Here is a 19,122-nt window from a genome sequence, read left to right as displayed (position 1 = left end):
TGTCATAAAAAAATTAAAATTGAATCTACACACAAAGTGACAGAGACAGAGGGTGGGAGGGGAAGGGTCCCGGAAGCAACAGCCTGTGCTGTGATGTGCATGCAATAAATAAAATAAAATACATGTGCATGGCATGTGGTCACATTGTAGCGACTGAATGATATATGCCTGAACCGATGTGAAAGCCTCCCTCCTCGACGAACCTTCCTTACAAACTGGCATTAATTTCCCCCATCAATATTATTATACAATTCAAAGACGCCAGCCAGCCAAACATATTTTGAATTCCCAAACTTTTCTTCTTACTCAAATCAATCAGAATGCGCGTTCTTTTGCTGCTCAATATATACCCCACAGCTTCGGCGAGACGTTTGTTGCCCATTTGACCATCTCGCCGATCAAGCAGCCTCCCCCTTCCAGAAGAAGAGCTAAACCAAACCGCGTGCGTAGCTTTTCAATCTACTCTACTATGCCTCGCAGGCCGGCGCCGGCTCTCGGGTTACTTCTGTTTTGTCTGCTTCTTCTCTCTCCCGCCTTTGCCATCCGATCATTTCCCGGCAAAGTGACTGATCGGAGCAGTGATTTTCAGTTCACGGAGGCGCCGGCGTACGAGAACGGAGCCAAATGTGCCTTTTCTGGGACAAGCAGTTCGCTCCCGGCCTGCGATTCCAACCTCGTTCATATCGCCATGACCCTTGATGGCGAGTACTTGAGAGGCACGATGGCCGCCGTCCACTCCGTTCTGAAGCACACCTCCTGTCCGGAAAACGTTTTCTTCCACTTCGTTGCTTCCTATTCCGACGGCCAAACGCCGGCCAAGTTGGCTCACGTCGTCAAGTCCGCATTCCCATCCTTGGCCTTCAAGGTTTACGCCTTCAATGAAAGGTCCGTATCCAATTTGATCTCGTCTTCCATCAGACAAGCGCTCGACAACCCATTGAACTACGCGAGATCCTACTTCGCCGACATTCTGGAGCCCTGCGTCCGCCGAGTGATTTACCTGGACTCGGACGTCGTCGTCGTCGACGACATTCAGAAGCTATGGTCCATTTCATTAACCGGGTCGAGCGTGATAGGTGCTCCAGAGTATTGCCACGCCAACTTCACCAAGTACTTCACGGATGAGTTCTGGTTTGATCCGGAGCTGCCCAAGGTGTTCGAAGGGAAGAAGCCGTGTTACTTCAACACGGGCGTGATGGTGATGGATTTGTGGAGATGGAGGAACGGGAACTACAGGCAGAAGTTGGAGAAGTGGATGGAGATACAGAGAGGGAGGAGGATATATGAGTTGGGTTCATTGCCTCCATTTTTGCTAGTTTTTGGTGGAGGTGTTGAGCCGATTGATCATAGGTGGAACCAGCATGGGCTTGGGGGACACAATGTGGTGAACAGCTGTAGGTCTTTGCATCCGGGTCCGGTAAGCCTGTTGCACTGGAGCGGGAAGGGGAAGCCATGGGCGAGGCTAGATGCAGGCTCGCCATGCCCAGTTGATCACCTATGGGCACCTTATGATCTCCATGGATTACATCGCCATACCCAACTCCAGGAACAGGAGTGACGCTTAGGAAGTTCTAGATCAAGAGAATTTTGGTATTGTTTCATTCTTTTCCCATTCATTCATTCATCGGTGTATATACACAGATCAAGAACAACGGGGGCGACATATTTAATTGCCTGTAAAACATAATTTTTTGTAATGTTATCCAGTAAGAATTATGTTTTACAAATCAAAAATTTTAATTCAAGCAACCACATTAAACAGTCGTGAATATTAGTTCAGCGCCAGCACAAAAGCGTAGGTGGAGAAGGAATCGAGTTGTCATACGTGCCACGTTGTTTATGTTCTGTTGTTCATATTATATTATGATTTATTATAATGACAAAGGGGTACTAATGAGGTAACCGTATGTAAAAGTTTCTTTTCTTAATAAAAATAACAGGTGTGAATATGAACAGAAAAATTGACAAGAAAATTAACCCAAAAAAAAGAAAAGGGAATATACATCCTTCTTTCCGCTTTCTTCACCTACAACAACCCAACAACACAACTCAGATGCAATCTGTTCTCCAGGCCTCTCAAGTGATGACCCAACAACATGCACCTGTTAACATCAAAAAGCAATCATCTTAATTTTGCACTTCCACAAGAAAATCAACTTCCATATTTAGAAAGGCCAACCGGATGAGATAAAGATAAAATTAGGAATGCTCAAATCCACAAACTGAAGCATAAACAACTTTTAACACTGATATGCAGGATGAAGTGGGATTAAGGCTTGGGATTGTGGTTGTACATGCAGGACGAAGGAACATCCCATTTCTATTTATGCACGGGCGAAATGATAAAGAGTTTTTTGGTGGCTTGAGATTCAACCATACTATCTTCAAGAGAAAATCAGAAAAAAGCAAGAGCAGTGACAATAAGGAAACACAGGCGACAAGAACTAACCAGAAAAGAAGCTTCGCTAGGTAATCCCTAGAAGTCCCTATGGTATTGCACGGTTCTTCATCGCCCTTTTGTGAGTCCATAGCTGAATCTCCAACAAAATCAGTGCTAGAATCATCTTTGAAGAATTTCTTCAATATGTTTTGAACGAGTTGGTGAATAATTTCTTCAACCTCTAATGATGATGGCTGAGATAGTTCAGTCACCTGTGGAAGCAAATTAGATAAGCTAAGCAACCCAACTTCAAGCATAGATGTGCAACTTTAAATCATTAAGTTCCAGGTGATTACCATATCAGGATCCAAGGACCGTAAATAATTCAACAAATCATTGTTACTTTCTCTAATGCATTCCATTTGCATGTTTTCCTGTTTCCTGGCATCCAGCTCCTGCAACAACATATGCTAATAAAATTCAGCTCTTTTTTTGTTTGAAGATTCAGTTGACTGAAGCTGACTAGCATCATATACTAAGTAGTCAAGTGATATATTGGTCTGACCAGTATGGTAGTAATGCAAAGTTCTGAAAGTCCATCTAAAAGAGAGAATTTTTAAAGCAGATTAAGGTGTCATCTTTTTCTTTTTTTTCCCTTGATGGATGATTGAATGGCATCCTAGAATATAATGTCAAATACTAAGTTACTAACCTGCGCAACAGAATAGGCTGTGGTGCTGTCATTTTTCTTTCTTTTTTTTTTCCTTTTTTTTTTTTTTTTTGTGTGTGTGGGGTGGGGGGGTGTTTAGGGTTTAGGCACTTAAACATGTTAGCTAGTAGTCAGTGATCATTGATACTGGACCTTTTGATTTATACTGGATAGTAAAACTCAATGCCCTGCTTGCTTGCGTTCTGAATATTTTTTATCTTAGGCTTTCGGTACAATTACTTGCATTTTCAATATTCTAATTTTTTGTATGTTTTTGTCCCCAGTTTTGGAAAAAGAGGCAACGACCACTTTGAAAGCAACATTAATTTCATTCTTATACCAAACAAGTTTCAAAAGCTCACAAATTTTTCTTGGTTCCTTAAATCAAAACAGCTAAACAATCATATTCTCTAGATTGTTTTCAAATGCGTTATCTTAGTCAAAACACAATCAAATGCAACCTAAATTCTCATGAGATTGCACTCATATTTTAAAGCTGCCTAAAGCTTCATGAATCAAATTAAGGGCATTGTAAAATAGTAGGTGAAATTTTATCATAATGAGAGCCAGTGAGCAATATTTCCTTGATCTGTAATTAAGAAAAAGCTTGGCAGAATTCAAAGAGCATTGATGAAAATAATTGGCTTTTTAGCTTTCCACTTAATTAACATGCCATCCAATTAGGTTTTCTTGATTTTCTACATGAATGCTTGTCAAAATTTCAGCCCTTTCACTTAAAAAAAAAAAAAATTTAGCCCTTTCCTTTAGATCAGCAGAACTTGAAACATAGTTTGCAGTTATTGAGGATTGGAATAAATGGTTTTCTATATTATAAAGAAAAGAGCAATGGAGATTTCTTTAGTTCTAAAATTACATGAGTGACAAACAGTCAAAAGTCCACAATTGATGGATTTCAAGTTATCTTCTATTCCATGGATGCAACAAAAAGAAGTATAAATGCCAAGCTAGAGAAAGAGGTTTGTGAAAATTTTCAGTCTATTTTTCTAGATTTAGTTCTCGTATGTCATTTTCAAATTCAATTCATTATTCCATGAGTACATTTGCGCTTCTGTTTCCATTTTGTAGTAACTCTCTTATTTCATGAAACAATTTAAAAAAATAGGATAGGATACCAAGAGAAAAGAATCCAAGATTCCAAGCCATGCATTTGCAAGCAATATGTGATACTTAAAAACAGAAAGCTACAGAGGAAGGAAGAGAAAAAATCAGAGGAAAGATATCTTCATCAAGACACAGAAGTTTGATGTTGAGATCATTACAATAGCTACACTGACCGAAAATTTAACTTAAAATTCCCACTGTTTATTTGAGGACGGTTTAACAAGGTCAGGGAAAAGCAGGGAGAAATTATTCCTCTGAATGTAATCTGGATGATAGTGGCGCCTGTTCATATGAATTTGCTTGTAAGAATGTATATTTAGCCAGTAAACAAGGTTTGCCAGAAAGGGGAGCCCAGTTGTTAAACAAGCTGTCTACAAGCTTAGACTAAAAATGGTCCTCTAAGAACAGCAAGGAACATGAATTATGCTTGTTTCTGAATTAGTTCTTCATTTTGTCCTCCATGAATGCACTATCATGTCAATTTGTAATTCAAAGTCAATAAATGTATCGACGGGGCAAAGAGTAAGGAGTAGAGAGTAGTATCCTCACTTTCTTAGCAGTAGACAGCTGAGATTCCAGCTGCTGAATATATTTCAGAGCCTTGGGAGACAAATCCCCGAGACTTTGAAGGTTAAAATTCTCCAAATCTTCAGCACAACCAGCAACCTTATCGTCACTGGACTCACTTTCACCCTCCTCGCACTTCTCTTTCGAACTTTCCTCTTCGCCCGCATAATCTGACTTTTTCCAACGATCCGTCGATATATCAAAATTCCGCATCAATGAAATCCGATATTCCGCATTCCACAGGGTATACCTACATAGAACCTCGCTTCAAATCAACTAGTCCACAATTCAAGCAGGTATAAGAAATGAAGAATAGTGCATACACACGAAAGAACTGAAGTAGTAGCACAACGCGAGATCAAATACCCGGTGATTATGGAAGACATGAGCAGGCGATCCAGAGGAAGCTTCGAAACCCTGACCGTGACAGAGAATTGATCCGAGGGGAGCAACCCTAGCATGGTAGAGATAGTCTGCTTCATGGAGTCCTTGGCAGAATCGGAAACGCCCTTGGAGATAACCGAATTGTCAAGAGGCTCAATCCTCTTGAGCATAGAAGCAATTACGGAGAACTCCCGATCGAATCCAGACTTCCTCGTGGAGACAAAGTCATCGGAGACTCCGCCGCCGTCCACGCCGGAGACAAGGCAGCCAAGAACGGCGCCAGAGGAGCGCCTCCTCGCGGCGACGGCGGGGAGAGCCGGCCGGACGATGAGCTGATGAGAGAAGAGAAGCGGCGGCGGTAATGGTTGCAGTGGCTTGAGTGAGAGGTCGAATTTGGAGATCAGGAAGGCCCTACCCGCGGCCGCCATAAACCAAAATCGAAGATTGAGGATTTGTGCTTGTTGGCGTATAAATCCCCCTCTCAATCTCTTTACGTGTGGCTCTGTGTGGTCGTTGGATGCCCCCGGCGGTGAGAGCCCTTACACGCCCCTTTCGATTCTCTCCTCTCGGCTCACCCACCAATTCCTTCTTCGTTTTGTTTGCTTGCAACTTGGCCAGCCCAAATGCCCCCGGTGTTGAGCCAAATTACGGATTTGCCAAGTTAGTTGGGGCAGGGTGTGGGACTGGCCGTGGGTGTACTATGGCACGTAACGCGTGAACCAGAACCAACTGTTTGGCCCTACGCCGACGCGGGGGATCGGATTTGCCGCCACGGCGTGCCTCTTTGAGAAACCAAAAAAAAAAAAAAAAAGACCAGCGGCGCGCCGCTGAAGTTGCGGCGGCATGCTGAGGACTCAAAACTCAAGACCCGGGGGGCTTTGACATGCACAGGCGCTCGATCATTTACTGTGTTAGATATTTTATGAATTAATTAATATTTTACGGGAAAAAACTTTATTCATAATTGTAAAATAATATAAATATATACATTTTTAATATTGTCACCACCCCATACTCTCAAAGATACAATGATGTTATAGCTCTCTCTTAGATAATCCCATTAGTATAGGACATTTAAAAAAAAATCATCACAAAAATGATACAAAATAATATAATCTAACATTACAACTTCTACTCTTAGATATCATCAAGGGAAGTGTTAATATAAGTTTATATCATCCTGGGCACTATGACCTATACAAAATGAATACAAAGGTATTAATAGAATTGACAAAATAAAAATTTCCTCACAAAGCGCCATTAGCAAAACTACCAACATGGACATTTTGTTGAAAATGTCTCTGTACACTTCTAAAATTTGGCTCAAGCCCTACTAGACTTGCCCCCAACGATCTCATTGCCCTTACTTGGAATAACAAAAATTAAATAAGATGGGTCACAAGACTCAGCAAGTATATATACAATAATGGAAACAAGAATGAAATGATGGATAATAGAAATAGAATACACCCAACTCCCCAATACAATTTAACCCATCATTCAATTCTCATTATTAATACAATTCCATACCATCATGATTATGGATTTATGCAATATTTCATATCCCATAATCACATAAATTTTCATACATCGCATTAGCTTACACGGGCACGACCTTCCATATATATGGATCACATTGGTTCTCAAATCCATTTATTCACGTACATGAATGCGCGCGCGCACACACACACATATATATACATAAATCAATTTGTCACACATTGGTTTGATCTTATATTGCACGGAAATGGAAACGGAAAACGTTTTCAATAGAAAACACAAACATGAAAACGGACATTCTTCTAAAAAAAAAAAATAGGCATAAATAGGGTCCGAAACGAAAATAGAAAACGTTTCCGAAACAGGGAAACGACTCCTATGAGGTGTTTTCGTGCAACATAGGGTTTGAGCATCATCTACTGAACTATATGACCACTTCACCCACGTCAAACGCTTCACAGGATATCCTTTTATTTTCTTATTCGCGGAACATAGTCGTTACACCAAAATAATAATAATAGGGGAGCAAATAATAATGTCATGCAATGCCATGAGATCTCACATAAATATAACGTGCATGCTTCATTATAAAAATGTAGACATCATGCACATTTAAACATTTCAATAACATATTCATTCATTAGCCCATACATGTACATATGTATATCTTCAATCACATCCTAGTATTCTAGAGAATTGAGAGATACTAGAGGAAGCAATTAGTAGCAACTTAGATCAATAATCACACTTAATTTGAATTGAGAAAACCCTTAACTAACTCAAATCATAACCAAAGTATATGATATTATATATCGAATTGAATCCCTCAAAGTCTAGTTTATGATGCTTCAAACGGATCTCAATTTTGACTTCTATATCAAAAGTTATAGTCAAAATAGTGCAACATGCGTAGTGCTGAAAAAAAGAGAATAGTCAACTTTTGGAATAAATAGTCGACTTTTGTTTAGTCGAATGAGTAAATTGATTAGTCGACTGAGCCAAGGGTTTGCACTAAAATATGAGAAAACAGGCCTCTGCTGAGTTAACTAAACCCCAAGATTAGTCAACTTAACGCACATGAAAACCCGAAATGAACCCAAAACAACCACTACTAACTTTCTAACCCATCAAAGTCATTTATTGAGGTAAAAAGTAGTAAACAAACCCCAACGAAACACCAACAAGACCATCCAATTTACAAGATAAATATACAATACTTATAACCAATGGAAAGAAACCATTTTACCAAAAGAGATTTCAACAAAATGGATAAGATAAAATCTTGCATGAAATGGAGAAAAAGAAAGAGTCAAAAAAAACTTGCACAACCAAACAAAAGAGGGTGCAATAAGAACTTGCCTTAAATGGTGCTACTTCAAAGAGATAAAAAAACACTTTCAAAATCTGCAACTCTCCACTTGAACTCAAACCAAAAGTAATAAATAAATAAGAACAAATAAAAAGAAGAAGAAGAGATGAACGAGATGGAGAGCAAGTGAGAATGGAGAGAAGTAAGAATAATGAGTGTAGAGGAAGCAAGAGAGAATGGGGTGAAAGTGGGCTACCATCCAACTCCAACCACCTCTTTTATTTTCCTCTTCCAGATTTGCCATTCTCTACACACACACATACACCACTTGAATATCTATGCCCCATATGGACATTTCTCACTTCTACACATTTCGTTTCCCTTTTCTTAATTAACCCACATTATTACACATACATGGGCCTAAGCCCAAATCACGAGTCCACTCATATTGGGCCCAAGCCCATTTTAGCCTATAACTTTGGACTCTTTCATACATTTTAAACTCTATTTATGTGGGCTTATAAATTTTAATTCTATTTACATTTATTATCCCATAAAATTATTATTTTCATTAATTTTTTCTTATCAAAACATAAATTATTTTCAACAATTAATTAAAGCAAAACTCAAATACCTAAAATAAATTATCAATAATGCCTAGACCCACTAACGAGTCGTTACAGATACATTGCATTGTTGGTGATTTATGTATTTTTTTTTATTTTATGACATTATTCAGTTGTTCAACTATATATAAATTTTCACCTTAATTTTACTAGATATTGGGTCTGTGTAACATCTATATTAAATACTAGATAAATTAATATAAACTTATCCAAAATAAATAATATTTGGGCTTGGACTTAATTTGTAGGGTAAATTTCATTTATCATTTTTGAAGTTTGTTTAAATTGTATCGACTCTTATAATTTTTAAAATAATATAAATCTCTTTTATTAGTAATTTTTTACTATTAATTATTTTACCTCTCATTTTAAGGTTATTAATTTTTTTTTATCTCTCCCTAACTTTTTCCCGATTTTAGTTGTCTTTCCCTACTTTTCAACCCTAGTTGTTTTCTTTGTACCTCCAATCTTTGTCTTTCCCATCAATTAAAATTTCGACATCATTAGTAACAAATAATCCCATCTCATTGACTTTTTTTTTTGTTTTCATTTGCGATATCATCAATGATGACAACAACTTCATTAAGCTTGTTGATGAGGGAATATTTATAGGGGGGCAATTTTACTATGCTACCCCTAGAGGTTACTATTAACTTGGAGCTATGTGTGCTAGTAAAGGCCAATGGGCGATCGCCACGTGTCAAGACTGAGGAGCTCCGCTTATCTTTATAATATTTATTATGATTTTGAACTGGAAAGAGATAAAGAGGAAGATTAAGTTAACCAATAATATCTTTAAATATCTCAAGAATTATCTCTATTAGGGAAGATTATCTTTTCTCCCCATGGAAAGGGGATCAACATCTCTTTTTGAAATATATCTTATCTCCTAAGGGAAAGGCTAACGGACATCTATAAATAGAGGACAACCTCTACAGGTATCTGATCTGACTCCTAAGGGACTCATATATTATTTTTCTATTACTATTATACTCCTCAAAAACCCTATGAACTGACTTGAGCGTCGGAGGGATCACGGGGAGCAAGTCCCCACCCTTTTTGCAGGTACTTGGTTCGAGACAGAAGAAGATGATCGGCTCCGCATCATCAATTGGCGCCCACCGTGGGGCCTTCGTCTTTTCCTTCTGTTTGCCAAGTACAATTTCAAGCCGTAGAAAATCTATTCAACTCAATTACACGTATTTGCTGATTGCATCATGGGTACGCTTGTTTCTCTTTTAATATTTTTTGTGCCTCCTACGATTTTTATTTTTCAATTATTGTTTTATGTAAAAATAATTGAAAGAGAAGGCCGAAAGATTCATATATATATATGGATATATATATTCAATCACATAAAAGAAGCGTAATTCTGCCATTATTGTGGATCACACGCACATACATACATGATACACATTTACATTCATGTTATATATATATATGTTGGAGAAAAGCTCCTCATAGAAGCCTAGCAGAGTAAGTAAGAAAAGAGGTGTTATATTATAATATTAAAGGGGAAGGCTTTCTGGAAAAAGGGTATATACCCAGAAGCCGCCATGGATGAGCCAGGAGATGGCCGCAGCAAGCAGCGATAATGGCGGCGACAGAAGCTCCGTTAATGTTGCTTTGGTTAAAACTTATTTCTCTTATTTTATCATTCTAGTGTTTTAACTACTATCTATTGGAGAATTGCTAGTTATATAGGTAGAGGCAAAAGCTTTTAATTTGAATTGCTTGATATATATGCTCCAATGACTTGAATTTTAATTGATTCTGTTAAAATGTTCGGGATTAATAACGTTAACAGACAAAAGGCTTGCCCCGAACACCTGCGGATGTAGGCGTTATGCCGAACCGCAAAAATAAAATACTCTATTTAATTGCGGACGTAGGCATTACGCCGAACCGCGAAAACAAAATATTTGTTATTCTTTAATTGCGGATGTAGGCGTTACGCCGAACCGCGAAAACAAAATATTTGTTATTCTTTAATTGCGGATGTAAGCGTTACGCCGAACCGCGAAGACAAAATATTATTATTCTTTAATTGCGGACGTAGGCATTTCACCGAACCGCGAAAATAAAATAAGGATATTATTTGAAATCCCGTCATCAACTATAATCCAAGCCATTATGTGCGAATGAAAACCGAAGGTCCGAAAGGCCTCGACAACGAAGGTCAAAGGATCAGATATGATCCTCGGGGGGCCCCGAACCCCCGAACACTCAAAAACAAAGGATCAGATATGATCCTCGGGGGGCCCCGAACCCCCGAACACTCAAAAACAAAGGATCAGATATGATCCTCGCAGGGCCCCGAACCCCCGAACACTCAATATGAAAGGATTAAATATGATCCTCGCAGGGCCCCGAACCCCCAAACACACATTATCTCTGACTGCGGATGTAGGCATCAAGACCGAACCGCGGAGACAAAATATGAACATTATTTCTAATTGCGGACGTAGGCATTTCGCCGAACCGCGAAAATAAAATATGGATATTCTTTAAAATCTTGTCATCAACTACAAATCCAAGCCAGCATGTGCAAACGAAGACCAAAGGGGACCACCCCTACTAATTAAGGCACCAGTTCGGAGGCTACGAACCTCCGCCAAATGAAGACCAAAAGGCATCAGTTCGGAGGCTACGAACCTCCGTCAAATGAAGACCAAAGGGGACCACCCCTACTAATTAAGGCACCAGTTCGAAGATTACGAACCTCCGCCAAACGAAGACCAAAGGGGACCATAGCCTCGGCCAATGGCCCCGAAGGCAAGGCACGTGGCCTCGACTAACACAGCTTCGGCCAATGGCCCCGAAGGCAAGGCACGCAGCCTCGAACAACACAGCTTCGGCCAAACGGCCCCGAAGATAAGGCAAGCGGCCTCGGCCCCCACAGCCTTAGCCAGCGGCCCCCGAAGATGAGGAATGCGGCCTCGACTAGCATAGCCTCGGTCCTAGGCCAAAAATAACAATAAAAATATATATATGTACTAATTTAAGAGCTGGCCCCTTTTCTACTACAGGAAAATTCTCGAACGTCACTATCACCTCGAGCGACCTAATCACCCTTTGCATGGGAAGACTGAAAAGGCATCGGGAGACTTAAGAAGCGAATTCAACATCCAAGACTGCTAACCCAAATTTTTAGCAGAATTTTTTTACAGAGGCTCAGAAAAACAATGATGACTACTCCTTCAGCTACTCAAACTCCTCGCTCGATCAGCTCAAGGAGTGAGGGGCTACTCGCACAGAAAAAGCGAAAAGTCAAAAGAAGAAGGAATACGGTCGCACCCTTAGAATTTCAGCGCAATAGTCGATTTCGTTCGGAGTTCGTAGAGTCTCCGGTAAGACTAAAGCCGTTGAAGGGGCATTGGTGGCTTCAGGAGCCGAAGGCTCGGAGGGAGCAGCAGCTGGGGAAGTGGCTTCCATCCTGCGACGCTTCGTCCGGCGCGCTAAAATCTCCTTCGCCGACAACACCGAAGCCTCCTCCAGCGAAGCCTCTCCCGTCAGCTCCGAACGCCCCGCTGGTGCCAATGGCGTTAAAATTCGTTTAAAAATCGAACTGATAGGGATGCTGGGAGGCGTAGCACTGGACTCCGTACCTGCCATGGTTTGCCTTTTCTGGGCCTCCGCGCGAGCTACAGCAAGCACCTGAGCGATGGTCGCCGAATCGTCTTCGGGAGAGATCGGCAAGCGCGCAGGCATGGTGGAGGCTTCTCGCCGCGCGGTCGGAGAGCCTCTGGTTTGAGAAAGGAGAAGCGGGGAAGAGGGGTCCCCCGAACGGGAAGAGGGGTCCCCCGAACCCCCAGCAATGTTCCCCTTGGAAGCCTCTTGGAAGGTCCCGGGGTCTTCCTCCACCGCCCTTCGCGACCTGGACGGTAATGAGTTCTTCTTGTTACTCTTCTTGCTCTTTGGAATTCGCTCGGAAGGCGCAGTCCTCTCCAACACCCTCTGGTTGCCGGAAGGTGCCGAAGGGCCTTTACTCCCAGGGAAGTCCAATATCATTCCTTTAGTGACAGCAGAATAAGATATTTCCCAGACCTCTTCATCTAAGAAAGAGATAACAACGAAAATCAAATACAAACAAAGGAAAAAGATAGAGTAAAAGAAAAGGATGAAGGAAAAAGAGCTCACAGTTCTCGCCGTCCAGACCCGCTTGGGAAAGGCCGGGATTGGAGAGCCATCCTTCTTCCCAGTTCCGACTGTTCTTCATAAGTCGGCAGGCGAAATCTTCAATGGTCTCGACACTCGGACGCTTGTGCTTAGTGTCCAGAGTCCACTCGTTACTGACAGACCAGATCTCTTGAGGAGAGCCGGATGGCCTGGGGCGGACGAAGACAAAACGCTCCTTCCAATCATCAGAATCTTTCGACTCGCCGGATTGCATGAGAGTCGAAGCAGAGATCTCAAGATTAGAGTATCCCTTGCAGGCGAGAAGACGGCTATCTTTCACGATCCGAGGGGAGATGGAGATCCACCCTCCGGGGTCGCGGTTGGTCGTGAAGAAATAGTCGAAGAGGTCTCCAGTTGGCTCAATTTTGCCGGAATGACAAATAAGGAGGAACCCCATCAGGTATCGCCATCCGAAGGGAGACAGTTGGGCGGGAGCGATAGTAAGATGTTGAAGTAAGGTCATCACTCTTCTCCGGGGAGGGAGCCGAAAGCCCCTGTCAAAAGCACACTTATAAATGCACAGGCGGCCGGCGACGGGATGACATGCCCGTAGATGACTGTTGAACTCTACCTCCCACTCTTCGGGGACGTTGTACTTTTCTCTAAACTGTTGACATTCCGCTTGGCTCATCCATTGACATGGAATCGACGCAGCGGGATGTTTTTCCCACTCAATAAGCTCTGCACCAGCGGGATTAAACCTCCCAGAACCGATTATCGCCATGGCAAAAAGCTAGAAGAAAGAGAGGCGAAAGAGGAGGAAAATGCTTGCGGGCACAAGAAAAGCTAAAACTGAAGGAAAGTCGCACGGAAAGAGAAGTAAAGGGACTGAAGGGTTCCCATTTTAAAAGACCAAACTGCGGGGACAAGAAACCAAAGGACGAGCAATAATGAGCATTGATCACCCCGCACTGACAGAGCTCGAAAGACGAAAAGGCCTCGGACAGCGCATAGGGAAGGGATACAGCCGTCAAAACCGATTGATTTTCACGTCTGTCAGACGCGCAAAAAAAAAAAAAAAAAAAAAAAAAAGGGGAGTTAAAGTGAAGAACCTCAGGGGCCTTACTACTCCTCGGGCCCTTCAAGCCGAAGAGCTCAAGGAGCAGGGGGGCAAATGATGAGGAGAACGCCCTCGGTCCCATAATTACGCCAAGACGAATACCTAACAGCGGTCAAAAGATACACAGCAGACAAGCATTGCCACGTCAATCAGATAAGCACTCAATAGAGAAACCCCCGAGATCTCAGGAACAGGCTATCCCACCGAAGATCACGGAGGCAACAGTTATCCCGAACCCCTCGGAGACGGAGGCTATCGCGAAACCTTTATGGAGAAAGTCCCGAAGAAGGTGGGAGGAAGATCCTGAAGATCCCTCATGATCCCTACCCCGAGAAAAGGTAAGCGAAGAAGGTGGGGGGATTCTCCTTATCTTTCGATCAATTAACATAGTTTAAAAGGGACAAGGAACCCTAGATCAAAGGACTAACTTAATCATCGGAGATCGACCGGGGGAGCAAGCCCCGTCTCCATTGCAGGTACATTCAGAAAGACAAGAAGGGAACGTGCGGCTACCACTTCCGAAAATCCTTCATCACTTGTTATTCTGCAAATCGAATAAATTAATGGTGGTTCAATTTTCAGAGGGAAATCAAACAATCCCTACCACTTTACAAATCAAACACTATTGCATTTATTTTTTTATAGAAAATTGAACTTTTATAGTTCATTTTTCATCTTTTTTATGCTAACCTAATTATTTAGATTTCATCACTGAGGTAAGTTTCATTATGTGCCATTAGGGAAAGTTTTGATATGGGTTTGTGGATTTCGATTAATGTAGCTACTAGTAGATCATTGATGTTTTTTTTCTCTTAAATTAAACATATATAAGTTTGAATTGAATAATTCAAATCCATCTAAGTTTGATCAAATAAATTCAAACACAAATAAGTTCATTTATTTGAATCCAATATATATATGTTTGACGACGGTGGTTGAGCACATTTATTATTATATATATATATATATATTGTAATTATATTGAAAAAAAAAAGAGTAAAATATTTTGAAAATTTTTAAAGAGTTAACAATTATTTATTAATAATTCACGATCACAAAACTTTTAAAAGTTACATGCTAATTCTAAAAATGCAAAAATAGTCAATACAATTTAGTAATCATGATCCTTAAATTTACCTAAATTTGTATGCTTGCAAAGGTAATTTTACACACAATTATTCAATACAAAATGCTACTATCGGGACAAATTTTAAGAAGAATGATTAAGAATAAAGCTTCTAAAAGAATATATAAACTAGAAGCAAAAATATAATAAATTAATAGCCGATTTGATTTAGGGAATATACCACTGAATTAATCATCATTATTAAAAGAATGATTAAGTAGTAGTAGTTGTAATTTTTAATTAGTTATCAAACGCAGCACTCAAACGTGGAAAAGCAGCCATTTAGACTTGGACCCAAACCAACGAATAAACAAATCAAATCAAATCAAGATATAAAGTGCCACGGGCACGGGGCTCAGCGAGTGCGAGTAGTCAAAAACTCTAGGGGAAAACTAGAATTTATGAAAATATTTAGGGGTTTAATTGTAGTTTCAGAAAGTACAAGGAGAACATTGTAAATTCCGTTTTGCAACCGCATATTCTCCAATAAAAGGCAAAGTCCTAATAGGCTTTCGTCTCTTTGATTTACCAACTCGCCATCAAAATCTCGATCTCTGCTTGCTTGTTTACCTTCGTCTTCGTTGTTTGCAGATGGCTTCTTCCACTGTTAACCGATGGTTGAGGCCCGAGGTTCGCAACTCTCTCTCCCTAGATCTCCTTTGACTCTCTCTCTCTCTCTCTCCCTCTCTCTCTCTCTCTCTACACACACACACACACACGTCAGTTTATGTTTGTATGTGTAGATCTGGCTTTGATAAACAGCAACTCGATCTATATTTTCGGGGAAGATGGCAGTATCTGATGGTTAGATGTGTACGTGCATATGTAGGTCTATCCTCTGTTTGCGGCCGTAGGCGTGGCTGTGGGGATCTGTGGAATGCAATTGGTCCGCAACATCCGCATCAATCCTGAAGTAAGGTATTAATATCTATCCCTCTCTTCAATTTTTGACATTAATTTCTTATTTTTCACGTCTTGCGGTCTATTCCGGTAGATGCTTATGCCGAGCCCCAAATTTACGTACTGATATATATATATTCCATATATACATATGTATGTGAGGAACAAATACAATAATAGTATGAACACATATAAATGCCTAGAAACTGGTAAGAGGGCCAATCGCGTGGATGTTAATGTTATGCATGTTCAACATTGATGTAAAGGAGATACATGAATACGAAGAAAAAGAACTATAAGGCTCCTTGAACGTCTTATGCATTATAGATACGTCATCTAGTTTGTCTCCGCAAGCTAGTTGACCTCCTATAATGTTAAGTGATTGCCATGGAACCAGGCTTTGTTGTCGATTGTAAATATTTAACTTTATGGTCCCTTAGGTTGTAGTTATGTTATCTTTGGAGAGAAACGAATTTTAGCATTAGATTGCTTCATGTCAACAAAGTATGACCCTAGTGAGGGGCGGGTTCCAAATGTATACCTCCTGCCCCATGATGCTGGAAATACCTTTTGTGAATTCATATTTACAATTTATCTTTACTTTTAATGCCATGCCAATTTTGTGTTTTGTGTTAGATATTGAGGTTAAGCTGGGATGTGGATGGCAAAGAGCAGGAATGCAAGTCCTGTTTCTAATGAAATGTGTTATCAATCAATGCTATTCAACCATTTTGCTTAATGAATGCAATTCAAGTTTTGAATGATGAGCTATTGTCATAAAGTAATAAAACTATTACAGATAATTAGTGGTTTCATTTGGCCTTTGGAAGCTAATCAGTGGTCATGTCACTTTTGGATGCCAGCAAACAATAAAAATAAAGGTGATCTAGAATGAGGTTCCATTTTATCTTGCCATTCCTACTGCTAAATCAACTTTTAACTCTTTAACTTGTTGGTCAAAATCAAAATTATACTACAACAATAGTGTCACATGCCTTAATTACACTAGGTGGGGTTCAACCCAATATTCATTTTAACATCATCATCTTAGTTACACTTAGATTTTGTACATTTTGTACTTAATTGCCTAATATTATGATTCATACAATATGCTGGATGCACTTGTATACTTTTAACTATCTTAGCTGGATTTTGTGAATAATATATTCAGTAATCTCTCTTTCTTTTTGAGTAATTGACCCACTATATCTAAACTGATTTTTTTTTTTAAAAAAAAAAACTTAAGTCTGAATACAACATCATCCATTTTTTTTAATTTTTGTTGAACTTACATTCCATATATTTAATTTTTTGACCTGCTTAATCGGAAGAATTTTAATTTGAGGTGTTCTTTTCAAATTTAAGCTTAATATTCACACCTGCTCATGCTTCATCCACCAAGACCATCTTGTTTATAAATAATGTGTGCTAGGACTTCTCTGATTGGATGCGCTTTGGGACTCTGTCATAGTTTTTTTTTTTTTCAAATCTATAAATTTTGTGTGTAAATCTTTTTGTTTATCTCTCGACATTTTCATTAGGCACCTCATTAAGTGAATGGCGTCCATCATTGAACTACCAAGCATAAGACAAAATTAATTTTAGAGAATAGAGATATTGTTTCGCTCTTAAACATTTCTTCAATATCCTACCAGAGTTCCACAGTATGACTATTAGAGTTCCACAGTATGGCTTCCATAATTGTTTCTCTCTTAAACATTTATAATTATTTTTTTCTTGTTTTTTGCAAACTTGTTTTACCTCAACAAGTATGTCTAGAAAAGATGTAATTCCTTTTGTTGAGGAGGTATTAACTACTAAGATGTACTGACCTTTTGATAATTCATCTTTTATACACTCCACTTGGCTGAAATTTCTTATTTTCTTTACCTTGGTCTAACTAGCTTATATGCACATGAATATAAATTTCTTTTTGCCGTTATGTCAAGTTGGTTGTACAAATTTTCATAAACTGTTTACCTTGTTTTGCTAACTACATTTTCTTCTTTTTTTTTTTTTTTTTTTCTGAAGTCAAAACTATGCTAATACATTTAAATTAGAAACTCCTACTGCTGTAGAAGCATGGAAACAATCTAGGGCATGTTCTTTATTTTGATGTGCTTATATCCTTCGTAGTGTATAACTTGCACTGTTGTTTAAAGCACGTTAGTGGACCTATAGCTTGAAGTCATCTTATGGTTTTCCTCTGTGGACAGTTTTTCAAAGTAGATATGTGGTAGAATGTCGCTTGTTGCAGCTTCACCTTAGATATTGTGGCAGGTTAGGGGGTTTGGTGGGCGAGGGGGCATGGTGTGCATGAAAGAGAGTGTTTTCTCCCATATTCTCCTTATGAAACATAGTTGCAGAGAAAATTTATTGCATTAATATTTAACTAAAGCAGAGAATTTTTGTTTTCCACAAAATCTAGGGTGAACAAGGAGAACAGGGCTGCAGGAGTGCTGGAGAACCATGCAGAAGGAGAGAAGTATGCTGAGCATTTTGTCCGCAGGTTTGTCCGCAACAGGGCTCCAGAGATCATGCCATCTATCAATAAGTTCTTCACGGACCCAAACTGAGGTTCTCTGCAGACAACAAAATAATGTGTCCCTTGCTTATTGAGACCTTGTCGTTGTTACTTTGCCGTAACAGAAGATTGCCATTGATTAAACTGGTTTGGTAATGCAAACTTGTGAAGAATTGCGATAGACAACAACTGTCATGTTTAGAATTGGAGCAGCCATAATCTGATCGTTTTCATTTCATACTTTTATGCCCTTGTTTCATGATGCAGCTGTCATTTTATTTGTTCTCTCTTTGCAATTCCGTTTGTTTCCACCAATATCTTGCTTATAGTTTCTGGGGATGGATATTTCAAGGCACAAATTGCTCAAATATAGCAGCGGATGTGCGACAAATTTGTAGACCACTTGGAGGTTTTTTTTTGGATTACACACCATCACAAGTCTCTCTCCGATGATCCATTTTGAGAAGAGATAAATCCAGTATACCCGAGCAAGCGGCTGTAAAGAAATTCGAATCTGGGTTCCAGGCTTTCCCAACCCCCTGCAGAAACTCCCCGCGGGGGGGGGGGGGGAGCTTGGAGGTCGTTTTTATCATTACGAGAAATTGTAGGTCGTTTTTATCATTACGAGAAATTGTTTTTACGATATCGTTAATAGTTTCCGTTTGGCAATGTCCTGCACTGAAACCTAAGGGCCCGTAGACTGGACTTATATCCCCCACTGTTTGCTAATGTGGTT

The 19,122-nt window shown here is 39.9% G+C and overlaps 3 protein-coding genes across 5 annotated transcripts; 2 read left to right on the top strand and 1 right to left on the bottom strand.

The window, feature by feature from the left end:
* The first annotated feature begins 231 nt into the window (after positions 1–231).
* LOC127804108 (probable galacturonosyltransferase-like 10) lies at positions 232–2,454 on the top strand. Of its 2 annotated transcripts, none has more exons than XM_052340844.1 (2): positions 232–1,590; positions 2,301–2,454. In XM_052340844.1, exon 1 carries the CDS (start codon positions 470–472, stop codon positions 1,556–1,558), a length of 1,089 nt encoding a protein of 362 aa, XP_052196804.1. In that variant the 5' UTR covers positions 232–469; the 3' UTR covers positions 1,559–1,590; positions 2,301–2,454. The 2 variants fall into 2 exon arrangements, with proteins under 2 accessions (XP_052196804.1, XP_052196803.1); XM_052340843.1 differs by having other exon boundaries at positions 2,258–2,454.
* LOC127804107 (uncharacterized) lies at positions 1,908–5,750 on the bottom strand. 2 transcript variants are annotated; one of them, XM_052340840.1, is made up of 5 exons: positions 5,145–5,750; positions 4,761–5,028; positions 2,737–2,850; positions 2,450–2,652; positions 1,908–2,102 (listed from the first exon to the last, which is right to left on the bottom strand). In XM_052340840.1, exons 1-5 carry the CDS (start codon positions 5,588–5,590, stop codon positions 2,027–2,029), a joined length of 1,107 nt encoding a protein of 368 aa, XP_052196800.1. In that variant the 5' UTR covers positions 5,591–5,750; the 3' UTR covers positions 1,908–2,026. The 2 variants fall into 2 exon arrangements, with proteins under 2 accessions (XP_052196800.1, XP_052196802.1); XM_052340842.1 differs by having other exon boundaries at positions 2,737–2,835; positions 5,145–5,746.
* Positions 5,751–15,425: 9,675 nt separating this feature from the next.
* Positions 15,426–18,632, top strand: LOC127804979 (uncharacterized). Its single transcript, XM_052342118.1, has 3 exons — positions 15,426–15,592; positions 15,792–15,880; positions 18,291–18,632. The coding sequence occupies exons 1-3, from the start codon at positions 15,554–15,556 to the stop codon at positions 18,436–18,438; spliced, it is 276 nt and encodes a 91-aa protein (XP_052198078.1). The 5' UTR covers positions 15,426–15,553; the 3' UTR covers positions 18,439–18,632.
* Positions 18,633–19,122: the final 490 nt, after the last annotated feature.

The sequence above is a fragment of the Diospyros lotus genome, chromosome 6, assembly GCF_014633365.1.
Source record: "Diospyros lotus cultivar Yz01 chromosome 6, ASM1463336v1, whole genome shotgun sequence".
In the NCBI taxonomy this organism is placed as follows: Eukaryota; Viridiplantae; Streptophyta; class Magnoliopsida; order Ericales; family Ebenaceae; genus Diospyros; species Diospyros lotus.
The sequence above is the reverse complement of the archived record's forward strand: the minus strand, read 5'-3'. Positions and strand labels throughout refer to the sequence as shown.

Coding starts and splice junctions, on each gene's coding strand:
- LOC127804979 (XM_052342118.1), top strand. CDS start 15,554: ATGGCTTCTTCCACTGTTAACCGATGGTTGAGGCCCGAG. Junction 15,593..15,791: donor ACCGATGGTTGAGGCCCGAG/GTTCGCAACTCT, acceptor GTGCATATGTAG/GTCTATCCTCTGTTTGCGGC. Junction 15,881..18,290: donor CGCATCAATCCTGAAGTAAG/GTATTAATATCT, acceptor CACAAAATCTAG/GGTGAACAAGGAGAACAGGG.
- LOC127804107 (XM_052340840.1), bottom strand. CDS start 5,590: ATGGCGGCCGCGGGTAGGGCCTTCCTGATCTCCAAATTCGACCTCTCA. Junction 5,029..5,144: donor ATGTCTTCCATAATCACCGG/GTATTTGATCTC, acceptor GGTTCTATGTAG/GTATACCCTGTGGAATGCGG. Junction 2,653..2,736: donor GGTCCTTGGATCCTGATATG/GTAATCACCTGG, acceptor TTGCTTCCACAG/GTGACTGAACTATCTCAGCC.
- LOC127804108 (XM_052340844.1), top strand. CDS start 470: ATGCCTCGCAGGCCGGCGCCGGCTCTCGGGTTACTTCTGTTTTGTCTG.